This window comes from Jaculus jaculus, chromosome 17 (assembly GCF_020740685.1).
Source record: "Jaculus jaculus isolate mJacJac1 chromosome 17, mJacJac1.mat.Y.cur, whole genome shotgun sequence".
NCBI lineage: Eukaryota > Metazoa > Chordata > Mammalia > Rodentia > Dipodidae > Jaculus > Jaculus jaculus.
This window is the reverse complement of record NC_059118.1, coordinates 35171840-35185222: the sequence shown is the minus strand read 5'-3', so window position 1 is coordinate 35185222 and position 13383 is coordinate 35171840. Positions and strand designations below refer to the sequence as shown.

General features: G+C 42.1%; 1 protein-coding gene across 1 annotated transcript in view; it reads left to right on the top strand.

Annotated features, from left to right (window-relative positions):
* The window catches only part of Slc9a9 (solute carrier family 9 member A9), a 631054-nt gene that overhangs the window by 192914 nt on the left and 424757 nt on the right, over window positions 1-13383 (top strand). Inside the window, exon 6 of the mRNA XM_004663627.3 lies at window positions 13025-13130. Within this exon, the coding sequence (XP_004663684.1) occupies window positions 13025-13130 (106 nt within the window). The remainder of the gene's footprint in view (window positions 1-13024; window positions 13131-13383) is intronic.

The window sequence follows — 13383 nt, the reverse complement described above, 5'->3', positions numbered from 1 at the left end:
CCACCCATAAAGTTGTACTTGAATCAGTACATAGAAGCAGCATCTCAAATCTGCTTAGAAAATCAAAAGCTCCATCTGAAAATTTCTACCTGGAGAGTATGTCCTCTATTGATGACACTCATTATGCACAAGCATAGCATCTTGCTTGTTCTCCAACAGCCAGTTGACTTTCTCCATTCTAAGAATCAGAGTTTCTAAGTATTATTTCATGACTTTGTTTAATTTTAGAAGGCTCACAAGTGGGAGAAGTGGGAGCCAGGCAAATCCGCATTCTTTGTCCCACAACTGCCATTTTTCAAAACAGAATAATGATGTGCCAGTGAAGTTTGGGGACAAAATGGAACCCAAGCATTGCATTCTCATTTCCCTGTTGATTTCATTGAACACTCACCGAGAAGCTGCTGTGTAGCAGGCTCTGAGGGGGACCGAGAGCAGATGTTAACCAACACAGGTTATGCCCTTGAGAACCTGCCAGCCCAAAGAGGAACATGCTTACAGGCACTGGCAAGAAGTTTGAAAGGTAAAGCAGTAGTCGTCTAGGTGACCGTGAACGCTGCAGGGTCATGTAGCACTCTGACAGGAGAAGCTTTGTCTCCCACACCACAGCCAACATTTTGCCTGTGTGAAGAAGATAATGTGCCATCTGGAGGAACCAAGAACCCTGTTTCTCTTCTATAAGAGATAGGCCCACAAGGAGCACTTTTTTCACTCCCATCCAGAACACAGACACTGTGCCCTGACCTGCTCAACATTAGCAGAATATCCCTGGGGTCAGATGCCATTGAGATCAAGGTCAGAGAGACAGTGCCCCCTGATTCAAGCAAAGATGGTTTAAACTCATTGATGGCTTTCCTTGTTCTTCTTATTGCATTCTGTTCTTTGAACTTCTATTAGCCTCACCTTTCATCCCAGGGTCTCACTAGGGCCTCAGACGAAAAATGAGGGAATGCGAATAATATACTCTATGTCTGCAATTGATAGTTTGGGGTTTGGATTCTGAGAGTCATAACATTTTAGATGTAGAAGAACCTTACAGACAATCTTTCCAGCCTTTTCATGTTCAGACAAGGACTCCAAGTTTCAGAAAGAGAGCTTACCATACACAATAAGAACTATGTGTTCTGTCCAAATGTAGAAATCAAGGGGACTTTGAGAAGAATAGGCGGAAGAGTATTCATCCCTACTCCCTTTGACGTCTGTTTTTTCTCTACTTAAGTTATTTTTGAGTGTCAAATGAGAAACAAAAAAGAGGAAATTACCATTTTGCTTCCTGGACAGACACACTAATGGCTTTATGACAGGAAAAATCACAGTAATAGTAACCACTAGTACTTGCACATTTACAGCATGCCCAGCACTTTGCAGCAGCGATCCCATTTAGCTAGCCTCCAAACACTGCTGAGGGCAGAACAGTTATCTTCTTTTGCCAGTGCCACTCAGTTGAAGCTCAGTGGAGCTGAGCTGCCTCATCGAGATCACCAAGTTCCCCAAGTCCGCTTAGTTGAAAATCAGAGCTGTGTTTCCAACCCCTGATCTTTACTCCAGCACCGTGGTGAAGAGCAAGGCCTTGGCATGCAGGTCTTGCCTCAGAAGTTGGAAGCCCAGTTCTGGAAAGTCAGCTGTACGGAACAGAACTGAAGACAGTAATGGATGACAACCAACTATGCAAGTGCTTCAGGAAATTGGGTGATACCACAAAAAGAGACATGCAATTTGGAATGTTTTGTGTTTAATAGTGTATTGTCATTCACCCAAACTTCAGCCTGGCCAGGAGTGTTGGGAATGACTGGTATGCTTATGGGTACTGGTTTAATATATTACTGTAGGTCTCCTTATTCCATTTCCCTCCTTCCTAATAAAAAAAGTTGCACTACTGATACCAACGAGTTATCCAAGATAACCAGCTGAAAGAAATAGCCATGTTTGCATGCTATGCCTTAGGGGGTAGTTTAAAAGCCTGCTCCTTTCCCATAGGAAAATGATTTATCCACAACTGAACTTTTGATCTTTATATCATTTTCAAGGCCAGAGAGGATTACTGTACAGGGCCAAAATTTCAGAAATAACAAATGCTGCAGCATTGGATACAGGACCTTTGCAACTAGTTTCTTCTTCTCTCCTTGCCTGACCTTGTAAACTACTCAACTGCAAAATGTGGTTTGACTCTCAGTATTGTATTCTTTAAAGCCAGGGTTTTTTTTTTTTTTTTTTCATTGTAAATAGGATAAGTCACAGTATTTTTTTAAAAAACACAATCACAAAGTTTCAAGGTTGATCATGATGTCATTCTTTGGGACAGGTCATTCAAGAACAAAAGCAGATTTACTGAGCTTGGTGGTTATAGAAGGGAGAACCAACAGGCCATCTATTTGAATGCCACACACATAGCCGACGCATAGTAAGATTTCTGCACAAGACCCACTCCCAGGGGGAGCTGTCTGGGCACTAGCTGCACAGGAAGTTGATCAGAAGAAGAGAAAGACTGGAGCCTGAGGTCCCCAAGTGCGGAAGAGATTTCTCAGGAGACTTAGCAGAGTGAGAAGGGAATTTGAGTGGCATGTGTACTAAAGGGATAGGTTCCCAAGGGAAAGAGAAAGAGGTGTTGCAGAGGTTGAAGGTAAGCAGAGGCTAATCTCCTCAAAAAGAAAGAAGGAAATTTCTTGGGGAAATAGGAAGGAACCACAGTGTCATGCCACATAAGGGGGTCAGGTCTGGAAGCTAAAGGATAAGTCCTAAAAAATTGTTGGGTCCTCACATCTGGCATTGGTGGCCTGAGAAAGGGGCTTTGGGTAAAAGCTTTATGTTTCTGTTAAGTTTGGCCAGTTTTGTGGCTAGCCTTCTTTTAATTTTGATTCTAAAAATGCTGTGCACTTACTGTGAGAAATTTGAAAGATACAAAAATGTTCAGGGAGAAAATTCAAAGAGCCATCATTGGCTTCTCTCCCAAGAGCTTCTTTATGAGTTGGGCCTTGTTCTTCTTGGTCTTGGCTGGCCCCCTTGTTACCCTGGGATGTTTACTCAGGCCTCCGCTCTCCCAGCCCCTCACAGTGACTGCATTCAATGGTGCATCCCAGAGAAGGTAAGCACTGAGGAGTAAAACGATGCTTGAAGTGTAAACCAACACAGCCTGTGCACGCGAGGGCTCTACAGGGTGAGACGGTGGTGCCAAGAGATGTGCACACAGGGTGAGTGCTCATAGCCACAAGCAGAAACCCACAGCCTTCTCACTGATTTGGGCTTTCCTTGTTAAGCATGATCTTACACATGCATTTGTCTAAGTGATTTCTGGGGTAATAGAGGCAGAAAGGGCTGTGTAACAACTAGAAATAGGATTCTTCCAGCCACAGTCTTACTCGGGAGCCCATGTTCTGTTAAGTCAAATGCATGGGTCGTGGTCAAGCCACCATGTTGCTCTAGTGGGGGAAAATCAGAACGTGTATGCCAGGGCAGCCATAATTGGTCACCACGCATAGCAGATTATTGCAGCACAATGTTATTGCTCCACAATTCTGAAGGTCAGAGGTCCAGACTGGTTCAATTGGATTCTGTGTTTGAGTTCCACTAGGACAAAATGAAAGTGTTGATGGCAAGGCTTTTTCTCAGGAAGTTATAGAAATAAACTCCAAGGTTATTCAGGTTTTTGGCAGAATGTAGTTTCGTGCACTCATAGAACCAAGACATCATATCCATACTGGCCAAAAGAGTCACCCATGAATCCTCAAGGTCTTAATCTATTTATATGTCTGTCTCTCTCTCTCTTTTTCTCTCCCCCTCCTGTTACTTGTGTCTAAGACCTATCTTCAAAGGTTAGCACTGGGTATTTCCTCAGCATGTCGGGGCATAGTATGCACACTGACCATCACAAGACTTTTCTTGAAGTCACCATGGTGCATGTGTTTGAGAATCTACTTCCTCTGTTGCTTAAAAGCCAGAGCTATAACCCTGAATATTCTGGGGAGGGGAGGGAGTGAAAAAAGAATAAAGAAGTAAGGTCTGCACCTCAGAGCTAACAATGGTGGTTATAACCTCACATCTAGAATTTTCCCAACTTTCCTTTATCCATATCTCTTCAATTTTCTCTCACACTATAGCCTAAAAATTTTTCACTTTTAAGAACTTATGCGATTAGAAGATCCTTGCCCCAGATAACCTAACATAATACAGCTGATTTAAAGTTTTCTACCATGTTCAAATCTCCAGAGCCCTTGTGCTGTGTAAAAAAATACATTCACATGTTGTAGAGATTTGTTTATTGCCAGCTTTGAGGACAGACTATCATTTAAACCCCCATACAGGATTATGTCATAAGTAGATTCATGAAATTCCCACTGCGAATTTTTTTGTCATGCTGGGCTCAAATCTAGGGCTGTGAGCAGACCAGGCAAGCATTCTGCAAATGAGCTTCGGTCCTGGAAATGACTCCTTTCTTCCAGCATTTTTTTCCTTCCTCTCCCACATAACCCTCCTTTGCCTTTGGAAGTTCCCTCTGTTTTGTTCCTCCATTTTAGAATAATCCTGTGATATCCGTAGCTTGGGAAATGATAGATATCTGATTCATATCTTTTTAGAGTAAGAGAAAATTCTGTGGAAACCCTCTTATTTTGCATCTTCTGACTAATCAGTTATCTCTGCACTGGTGTCTCTTGCTTTAGATGTAATGAGCCTCTAAGTGCTGAGCTCTGTGACCCAATCTATCTTTCACTGCTATTTGCTTTTATTGGGCTTTTCTTTAAATTTATTTCAAGATTTGTAAGTCAACATTAGCCTGCCATTTTAACTTTTAAAATGGCAAAGTGCTTAAGCGATTATCCTGATTGGATCATGCTTGTGCAGCAGGCTGAGTCATCCTTACTCAGATGTTGGGTATGCCACACAGATTTCCCCATTAAACTACACCATGGCTCATTAAACCCCATTGGTGAGAAAATTGGGCCTTTGTTAAATGTTTATGTTCTTTGCTAATGTTAAATTTAGAATATTCTTGTGGTAGGTACCTTTGGGAAGAATATCAAAGTGCTAGCTATAGTGTCAAGTAGAATTCAATCCATAAGTTCCCAGATTCAAGACCTAAAAATGTTCCAGGTTCTATTGTTCTCAAGTTTCTCTCTTCCCAGTCTTCAGTATGTGCTGTCATTTTCTTTCCTTAATGTCAAATTTCATGATTCTTTTTACACTTCCCTCCCCTCCCCAGAATATTCAGGGTTATAGCTCTGGCTTTTAAGCAAGAGGAAGTAGATTCTCAAACACATGCACCATGGTGACTTCAAGAAAAGTCTTGTGATGGTCAGTGTGCATACTATGCTGCTATATGCTGAGGAAATACCTAGTGCTAACCTTTGAAGATGGGTCTTAGACACAAGTAACAGAAATGTGACTCTAAAAACATTATAGGTGAGTTAATGCAAAAAAAAATATTGTTCCTCATTTGAGGGTCATTGGAAATCCTCTGCATGTTGCCAAAATGAAAGCTGGTACTTGCATGGCAAAATATATTAAGACCCAGGAAGCCTTCCTCAGCAGGGGTCAGAATCCCAACTGAGCTCTCCAGAAAGTAAAGTGAAGAGCCATTTTCACGTTCCTCCTAAGCAGGAGGCTTTGCTGGTCTCCTTCTAGATGCTGAGGAAGTGAGTTGTTATATACAAAAGTCGAAGTGGTTCTCAGACTTTTTTTTTTTTTTTTTTGCATCACAACCCTCTACAAGTCATCACTTAGAAAGCATGCTAAAGAGATTTTATTCATGCATATTACATCTATTAGCATTCATCCTATTAGAAATGAAGACAAATCATGCTGGGCGTGGAGGCTCACACCTTTAATCTCAGCAGAGGCAGAGATAGGAGGATCGCCATGAGTTCGAGGCCACCTTGAGACTACATAGTGAATTCCAGCTCAGCGTGGGCTAGAGAAAGACCCTACCTCGAAAAACAAACCAAAACAAACAAAAAAAAAGCAATTAAGACAAATCTCAAAACATGTTATTGGTTAATTAAAAATAACAATAGTTGGGCTGGAGAGATGGCTTAGTGGTTAAAGTATTTGCCTACAAAGCAAAAGGACCCAGGTTCAATTCCCCCAGGACCCACATTAGCCAGATGCACAAGGGGGCGCACACATCTGGAGTTCATTTGCAGTGGCTGGAGGCCCACCCATTTTCTCTCTCTCTCTCTCTCTTTTTCTGTCAAATAAGTAAATAAATAATAATAAAATGTTTTTTTAAAAAAATAAGAATGAAAATTGCAAGCCATACTTTCCTATTATTGTGAAAAACAATTGACCTGGACATTCTTTCTGGATATTCTCAGGAAACCCCAGGAGCCCTTGGGCTCATCACTTTGGGTATTAGGTTGGTATCTCTCAAGAAGTTTTGGGAGAGGTGGGCTGCAACAGTGTGCTGGCATAGCACACCTCCTTCACCACCAACTTTCAACAAAATGCTGCATCACACTGCAGGTCACATCAAATTGCCATGTTATGGGGCTTAAGTCACTCGCGGTGCTAAAGAACACACCTTAAAATGACCTCAACACAGTAACGTGATAATGAGCTCTCCAGACCGGGCATCATCTCCCTGGCCTTGTTCAGAAGAGCTCGGGTTTCCAACTGTACTTCTAGGATTGAAATATGCAGAGTTTCCCTGGTAAAGCACACCCATCCATGTAGTGATGTCAAGGCTCATATAATTCCTGTATTCCAGCTGTTCCCAGATAACCACAGCATTCAGAAATCTCTCCCTAAAATCTCACATAGGAAAGTGGGAAAAGTTAATGGAGAATGTCTCCCTCTATCCTTCCTCTGAGACAAAGAAAACACACTTCAACTTCACAGCAACCATTGTATGAAAAGGAAGAATGCTGCCTCATCTGGGAGAAAGAATACCAGGCTCTCATCTGGGAGAATACCAGGCTCTCACATGTGAGAATTTCAGAACTCTCTACCTATCAAGCCCAGTGCTAATTCAGCTGCTGAATCCTGATCCATTTCTGATTCTCCATGTGTCACAGATAAGTTTCATACATACTGATTTGTGGGGAAAACCATAGAGATCACTCAAGGGAGAGCAACATGCTGACAGGGCTGAATGATGCCTGGGAGCGACAAGGGTAGGACTATAATGTCTTGTTGTCTATCGACCCAGGCACACCTTGTTGAGGCTGCTAGCTGACACATTGAAATATCATTTGAAATTTAAATTCTTTGTAAAACATGAAGAAAATATGTGTCTGAGTGCTGCTCATGGAGATTCTAGGGAAGGTACTGTCACTAAATCACCCCAAAGATTTTGAGGTTCTTGAAAGAACATCCAGAAGTTGGTCACTTGAAGAAATAGCCTTTAAAAAAAATACAAAACATCATTTATTAGTCAAAACGTTGATATACTGATGAAGCTAGGCAGTCATCAGTATTGTTTCTTCTAAGACTAGTTTTGATATTTTTATGTAGTTATAGTAATGGTAAGAATTGTATATAATGAATAAATTATTTTTTAAAATTTTATTTTGTATAACAGCTTATACTCTTATCCCTTTGACCCTGTCCCATTTCCTGGGGGCCCTTCTCAGTGGCTTATTGTATTCACTGTGGGTCATGAAGACCTCAGCCAGTCCCTTTGGGGTAATGGTAAGCATACTTCAGGGCATTCCTACTCACTCTGTGGCTGTTACAATCTTCCTACCCACTCTTCTGCAATGTTCTCTGATCCATGACAGGTCTGTTGGCAATCTGATTTAGTGTTGAGTTCTCTATAGCCTCTGGATTTATACTTTGATAGGTTTTGATTGACCACACTGTCTGTCTCCCTCACTATGGAGCTGGTTGTCAGGCTAGAAGTGAGAGCAGTATTCATGCCACTGCTTACTACTCTGTAATATCTCCTGGGCCCCAACAGAAGTGGTAGAGGTGGAACATCACATGGTGGACAGTGGCTATCTTTTCATATTGATAGATCTTGGATCTCCTTTTCTCTGTCATCTTTATTCTTTGAAAATGGTGGATTGTATAGAATCTTACTTCTTTCTTCCTGACTAGTTTCTTTCATGTGACTCACATTCTGCCATCTTAACTGTAAGTCCATGGAAGAAGTTATTATTATTATTATTATTGGCTTTTTGAAGTAGGATCTCACTCTAGCTCAGGCTGACCTGGCATTCACTATGGAGTCTCAGGGTGGCCTCAAACTCACAGTGATCCTCCTACCTCTGCCTCCCAAGTGCTGGGATTAAAGGCGTGAGCCACCACGCTGCACAGAAATTAATTTTTAAGATATTGCTTTAATTCAGTGTTGGGGTTTCTTTGAAAAACTTAGAATTGTCTGTCCTATCCTTGAATTCCTACCCCAGGAGGTTTTCTATACATTTTTCTTCTGCTGTAGCATGACTCAGGCATTGGTTCCTGGCTCTCAGCAAATGATGTTGCTTTTCCAAGAAACATAACCTTCCTTCTGTCCTTCCTATATCCTCTGTCTTTTGCAGACCTCACTCCAACACTTACCTCTTCTTTTCTCTATCTTCAACCCCTTTCCTCTGACTTATTCCATTTAGCATCTATACAAAAGCACCCTCCCCTACACACACCACAGCTCCATAGCCAGTCCAGATTTTGCCCTCCATCCCTCCTCACTAGCTTCTCAGAAGTACAGCCCTCCACTTGGCTGCACCTCACTCAGCTGCCACAGCCCCTGCTATTTGGTTGCTCAAACTCTTTCCAATGATTCAGTGGCACTTCTCCATCACTCAGTTATCACACTATTCCACGGTCCTAGAAGGCGTGTGTGTGTGTGTGTGTTTGTGGTATATTCAGCTATTTGAACATAAGATCATTATGCACTTATTCCTCTTATTACTAGTTTGAGAAGCAAAGCTCTTTTTTTCTTCCTGAAGCCACAAAATCACGTAGTAGAGAGAATAAAGTGAAGCAGCTCCAACCCCCCAGTGAATCTCTGTCTCTTGCTGTGGAAAGGCATGTGGAGCAACAGTGAGACAAAGCAAAAGCAACCAAATCTGGGCAGAAGAGATGGCACAGTGGCTAAGTGCACTTCCTGCATGAGCATGAGGGCCTGACACTGTCTGAGTTCCAATCTCCATAACCCACATTAACAAGCTGGACACAGGCATATCAGTCTGTAACCCCAGTCCTGTGGAGGAGCAAAGACAGAGCATCATGGGAGCTTGTAGAAAAAACTAGCAAGTTCTTGGATCAGTAAGAGACTCTGTCTCAAGCAACAATGCGTAGAAGAGTGATGGAGCAGGACATCCAGCTTTTTGCTCTGGCTACTGAGGCTCCTAGCCACAGGACAGCACATAGGTTGCTGTAATGGCACACACACCTGCACACAACATGCACACACATGCATCTAATATGAGCACATGTGCACACACGTATAAAAATTGACCAAATCCTTTACTGCAACCAGAAGTTCAAAAAAATCTGATGGGCCTTTCTCTCTCCTATCCACATGGTCTCTAGAATATTCCCCCTGCTTTGTGAGAAGGCTCATTTTAAATGAGTCCAGCCTTGGGCTAGGGCTGTTCTCATGACAGGGCAAGGGCTGAGCAGACCTGCTGTTACCTTGTCCAAGGCTGTCCCCTGGGATTGCTGAGCATCTTGGACATTGTGTCTAAAACCAAGCCCTGTCAGTGAACTAATTAAATGAGTTCTTTTTTTAAAAGTTCCAAGCTCAGTAGCAGAGTGGGTGGCTGATTTCCTGACTCACCTATTCAACTCATTTGTGGCCCTGACAAAACACTCTCTCTTGTAGGACACACTGCCTGGCTTTATTTGGAAGCTGTTGCATTTCTTTATGCAGTAGCTAGGAATGCACAAAGTAATAGCTTTCTCTTTTGTGTGGGATATTGTTTATGAAGCAGAGTTCAGTTCTTTGTTCAAGTGGAATTGTGGGAATGTCAGGACAGTTTTGAACAAAAGTGGATAAATAACCAAAAGCTTTCCTCAGCATGGTTTAGAGCTCTGTGGAAAGATACAGACTCCATTCTAACAGAACAGAGTTGGCATTAATGACTTGGGGAAATAGGGGCTAGAGAGATGGTCTAGCAGTTAAGACACCTGCCTGTAAGCCTAAGGACCCAGGATTGATTCCCCAGTACCCATGTAAGCCAGATGCACAAGATGGCCCATGTGTCTGGAGTTTGTTTGAAGTGGCTAGAGGCAGAGGCCCTGGCATGCCCTTCTATCTCTGTCTCTCTCTCCCCCTTTCTCATAAAAATAAAGAAGTAAGTAAATAAGTAAGTAATTTAAAAAAGTAACTTGGAGAGATGGAAATGAAAACCCAGGGCCTTACATGAGCCAAAGAAGCCTCTGAGCTCCTCAATATGGGCCCCTAGCCTTCCTCAGAACTTAAAAATACAAATAGAGACTAAACTCAACAGTAGCACTGAAGAATTAGGTTTTTTTATTTTTATTAATGAGGAACTTGTCTTTTATTCAGATTCCAGCAAAAGAAAATGCTATTAGCTGAAACTCTAATGGAAACCTTTCTTGTTTCAGGTAGATGCAGAGTAGTGACCTACCCAAGAACGAGATGACTTAACAGGGGTGTTTACTAACCCCCACACCTGCAGCGGTAGAGGCTGAGGGTCATGGCCAGTACTCACAGATTCTCAGCTGACAATCAATCCCTATATTGCCTGGTATGACTAGGACCCACTCAGCTTGAGTAATGAAACTGACTCCATGCCTGCTTAGAAGAAATCTGGCCAACTGCCATTCTAATTCATGACGGTAGTGGTTTGATTCAGGTGTCCCTCATAAACTTAAGTGTTCTGAATGCTAGGTTCCTAGCTGAAGGAGATTTGGGAATGAACACCTGCTAGGGGCAGTGTATTGTTGGGAGCCAGCTTATGGGTGTTATAGCCAGTTTTCCCTTGCCAGTGTTTGGCATACTCTCCTATCGTCAACCTGATGTTGGCCAGGAGGTGATGTCCACCCTCTGCTCATGTCATCATATTCCCTGCCATCATGGAGCTTCTCCTCAAGCCTGTAAACCAAAATAAACCTTTTTTCCCCACAAGCTGCTCTTGGTCAGGTGATTTCCACCAGCAACGCAAACCTGACTGCAACAATGACCTTCTTTTTTCATCCTCCCTTCCTTCTTCCCTCTCCTTCCTCTCTTCTGTTCTTCCTCCTTCCCGCTCTCCCTTCCTTTATTCTTTTTTTTCCTTCCATTTTTAGTTTTGGACTCTTTAGGTAACTTCTATTTTAAAATAATTAAAATATTTTAATTGTAATATAAAAATAATCAATATTTATGTTTGCAAAGGTATTTGAAATATTTTTACACAGTGGAATGGCTAAATCAAAATAATTAACCCATGCATGGCCTCACATGTCTATCAAACTTTGTGTAGAGGCATTTAAAATAAGCTTTCTCAGCAATTTTCAAGTGAACAGAACACTGTTTTAAAATATATTCACCATATTTTACCATAGATCTGAATCCAAAATTATTCTTTGATGTCTTTCAAGTACTAAGACCCATCAACCCTATATTTCAAATATCACTGAGCACTTTCCCCTCTGCTCTGTCCTTGTTGGCATCCCTCTGACCCACTCACTAAAAACGTGCTATGTTGTGCCACGGGGTGTGTGAACCCAGGCATAGGTAAAGAACAAGTCCTGGGTGACCGGCCCACCAGCTCTCAGGCAGCAGATATACAGGGCAGACCAGTGTGTACAGGAGCTTGAGACCTGAATCCAGGTCTCCTCATTTCCTGGAGCAGCCCTGTTCTACTGGAACAACTGGGGAGGCTGAGTATCCCTACTGAAGCTGCCTGAGCCTTATGTCTCAAGTTCAAATCAGAAGTGTCATCCCCTCTTGCCAAAGTCCTGGCATGGCTCCCTGTTGGGGCAGGAGCTCCAAACTTTTTGATCTTGTGAAAGCTTCAAACTTGACTTTCTTGATTTTTTTTTCCCACTCAGACTCTTCTTACAATGTAGGTATTGGCATCACACTCCATGAAATGGAAAGGAAAGAACAGAAATGAAAATACCCACTTTGCTTTAGAATTTGTACCATCAGTATCATTGTGTGCCACTTTTTCCCTCTTCACAATCAGTCCTGTGGATCATTTTACTAATGACTGCTGTTCCTACTCTGAATAACCATCTCACATATCAAGACCCTGAACAGTCTGAAGAACACAGATCATCAGTGTGTGATTGTCTACTGCCCTGATGTATTCACAAAGGCTCAGTGCAGTGCATGGCATACAGTCACTGTGCAGCAGGCCACCTGAACCAGTCCTGCTCTGAATGTGATCCAGGAGCAAGGGAGAGCCAGGTGCTGGTCACCTCTCCCTCCATTGTAGTAGACCTATAAAATTATATTCTTCCCGTCATGCACCAAATAGTTACTGAGTGCTAGTCAGAAGCCATGGGTCACAAAGATGGGCCCATTCCCCACGGAACTCATAGTCCCTTTGATAAATTTGTGATTTGATCCAAATGCCAGGAACATAAAGGAATGAGCCAGGTCACTCCTGAGGAAATTAGAGGATTCAAAGGAAGTCATCATTTGAGGCATTTTCAAAGGATGAATAAAAGGATCCTTGGTAGCTAGTGTGTGTGTGTCTACATTTTATGAACTGGGGAATGGTAGCAGTAGATGGCAAAGAAATTACTGCTTTGTTAGAAGGAATCAAAAGGCAAAAGTAATTAAGAAAGTATATGGTGGTTTGGAAAGTGATAATAAGTTCAATGTGGCTTGGGGGAAGTATCAGGAAGAAGGAAGGCATGCAGAAAGATGCTGCTGGAAGTCTGCAGGGTACAGATAGCAAAGGACTCAAACTAAACATCTCATATTTTTCTAAATATGTACTGGACAGCCCAGAGAAATCCCTGAGCAGAGGAAGAACATAATCAGATGTTTATGAGTGAAGGTTTGGTGTGGTATAGAGATTGGATTTGAGAAGATTGTATTTAATGAATGCGTTTTGTGGGTGACCCCAACCAAGACACATTCACTCCATGACTGTGCCCCAGTTAACTCATAACTTTTCGTTTGTCTTCCTAGTGACTGTGCTGGCCATCTTTCATGAACTACATGTGGACCCTGATCTGTACACACTTCTATTTGGGGAGAGCGTGTTGAACGACGCAGTGGCCATAGTCCTTACATAGTAAGTAGTCCTAGAATATGGTGATGTTTCTTTAACAATGTGAAATATGAACCTGATAATTCCTGATGTCTTTAACAATGTCTTTCCTCCATGTCATAGAGATAAAGGCAATTTGTAGCTTTTAAGGAATTGTTATCACAGAAAAATCTCCAATCATGGGCACAATTCATTAGGCACTTAATTTCTAAAACTGTTAATGGCTTTTACACTTCCAGCTTATTACAAAAGACTACCCAGAGGGTACCAGAAGGTT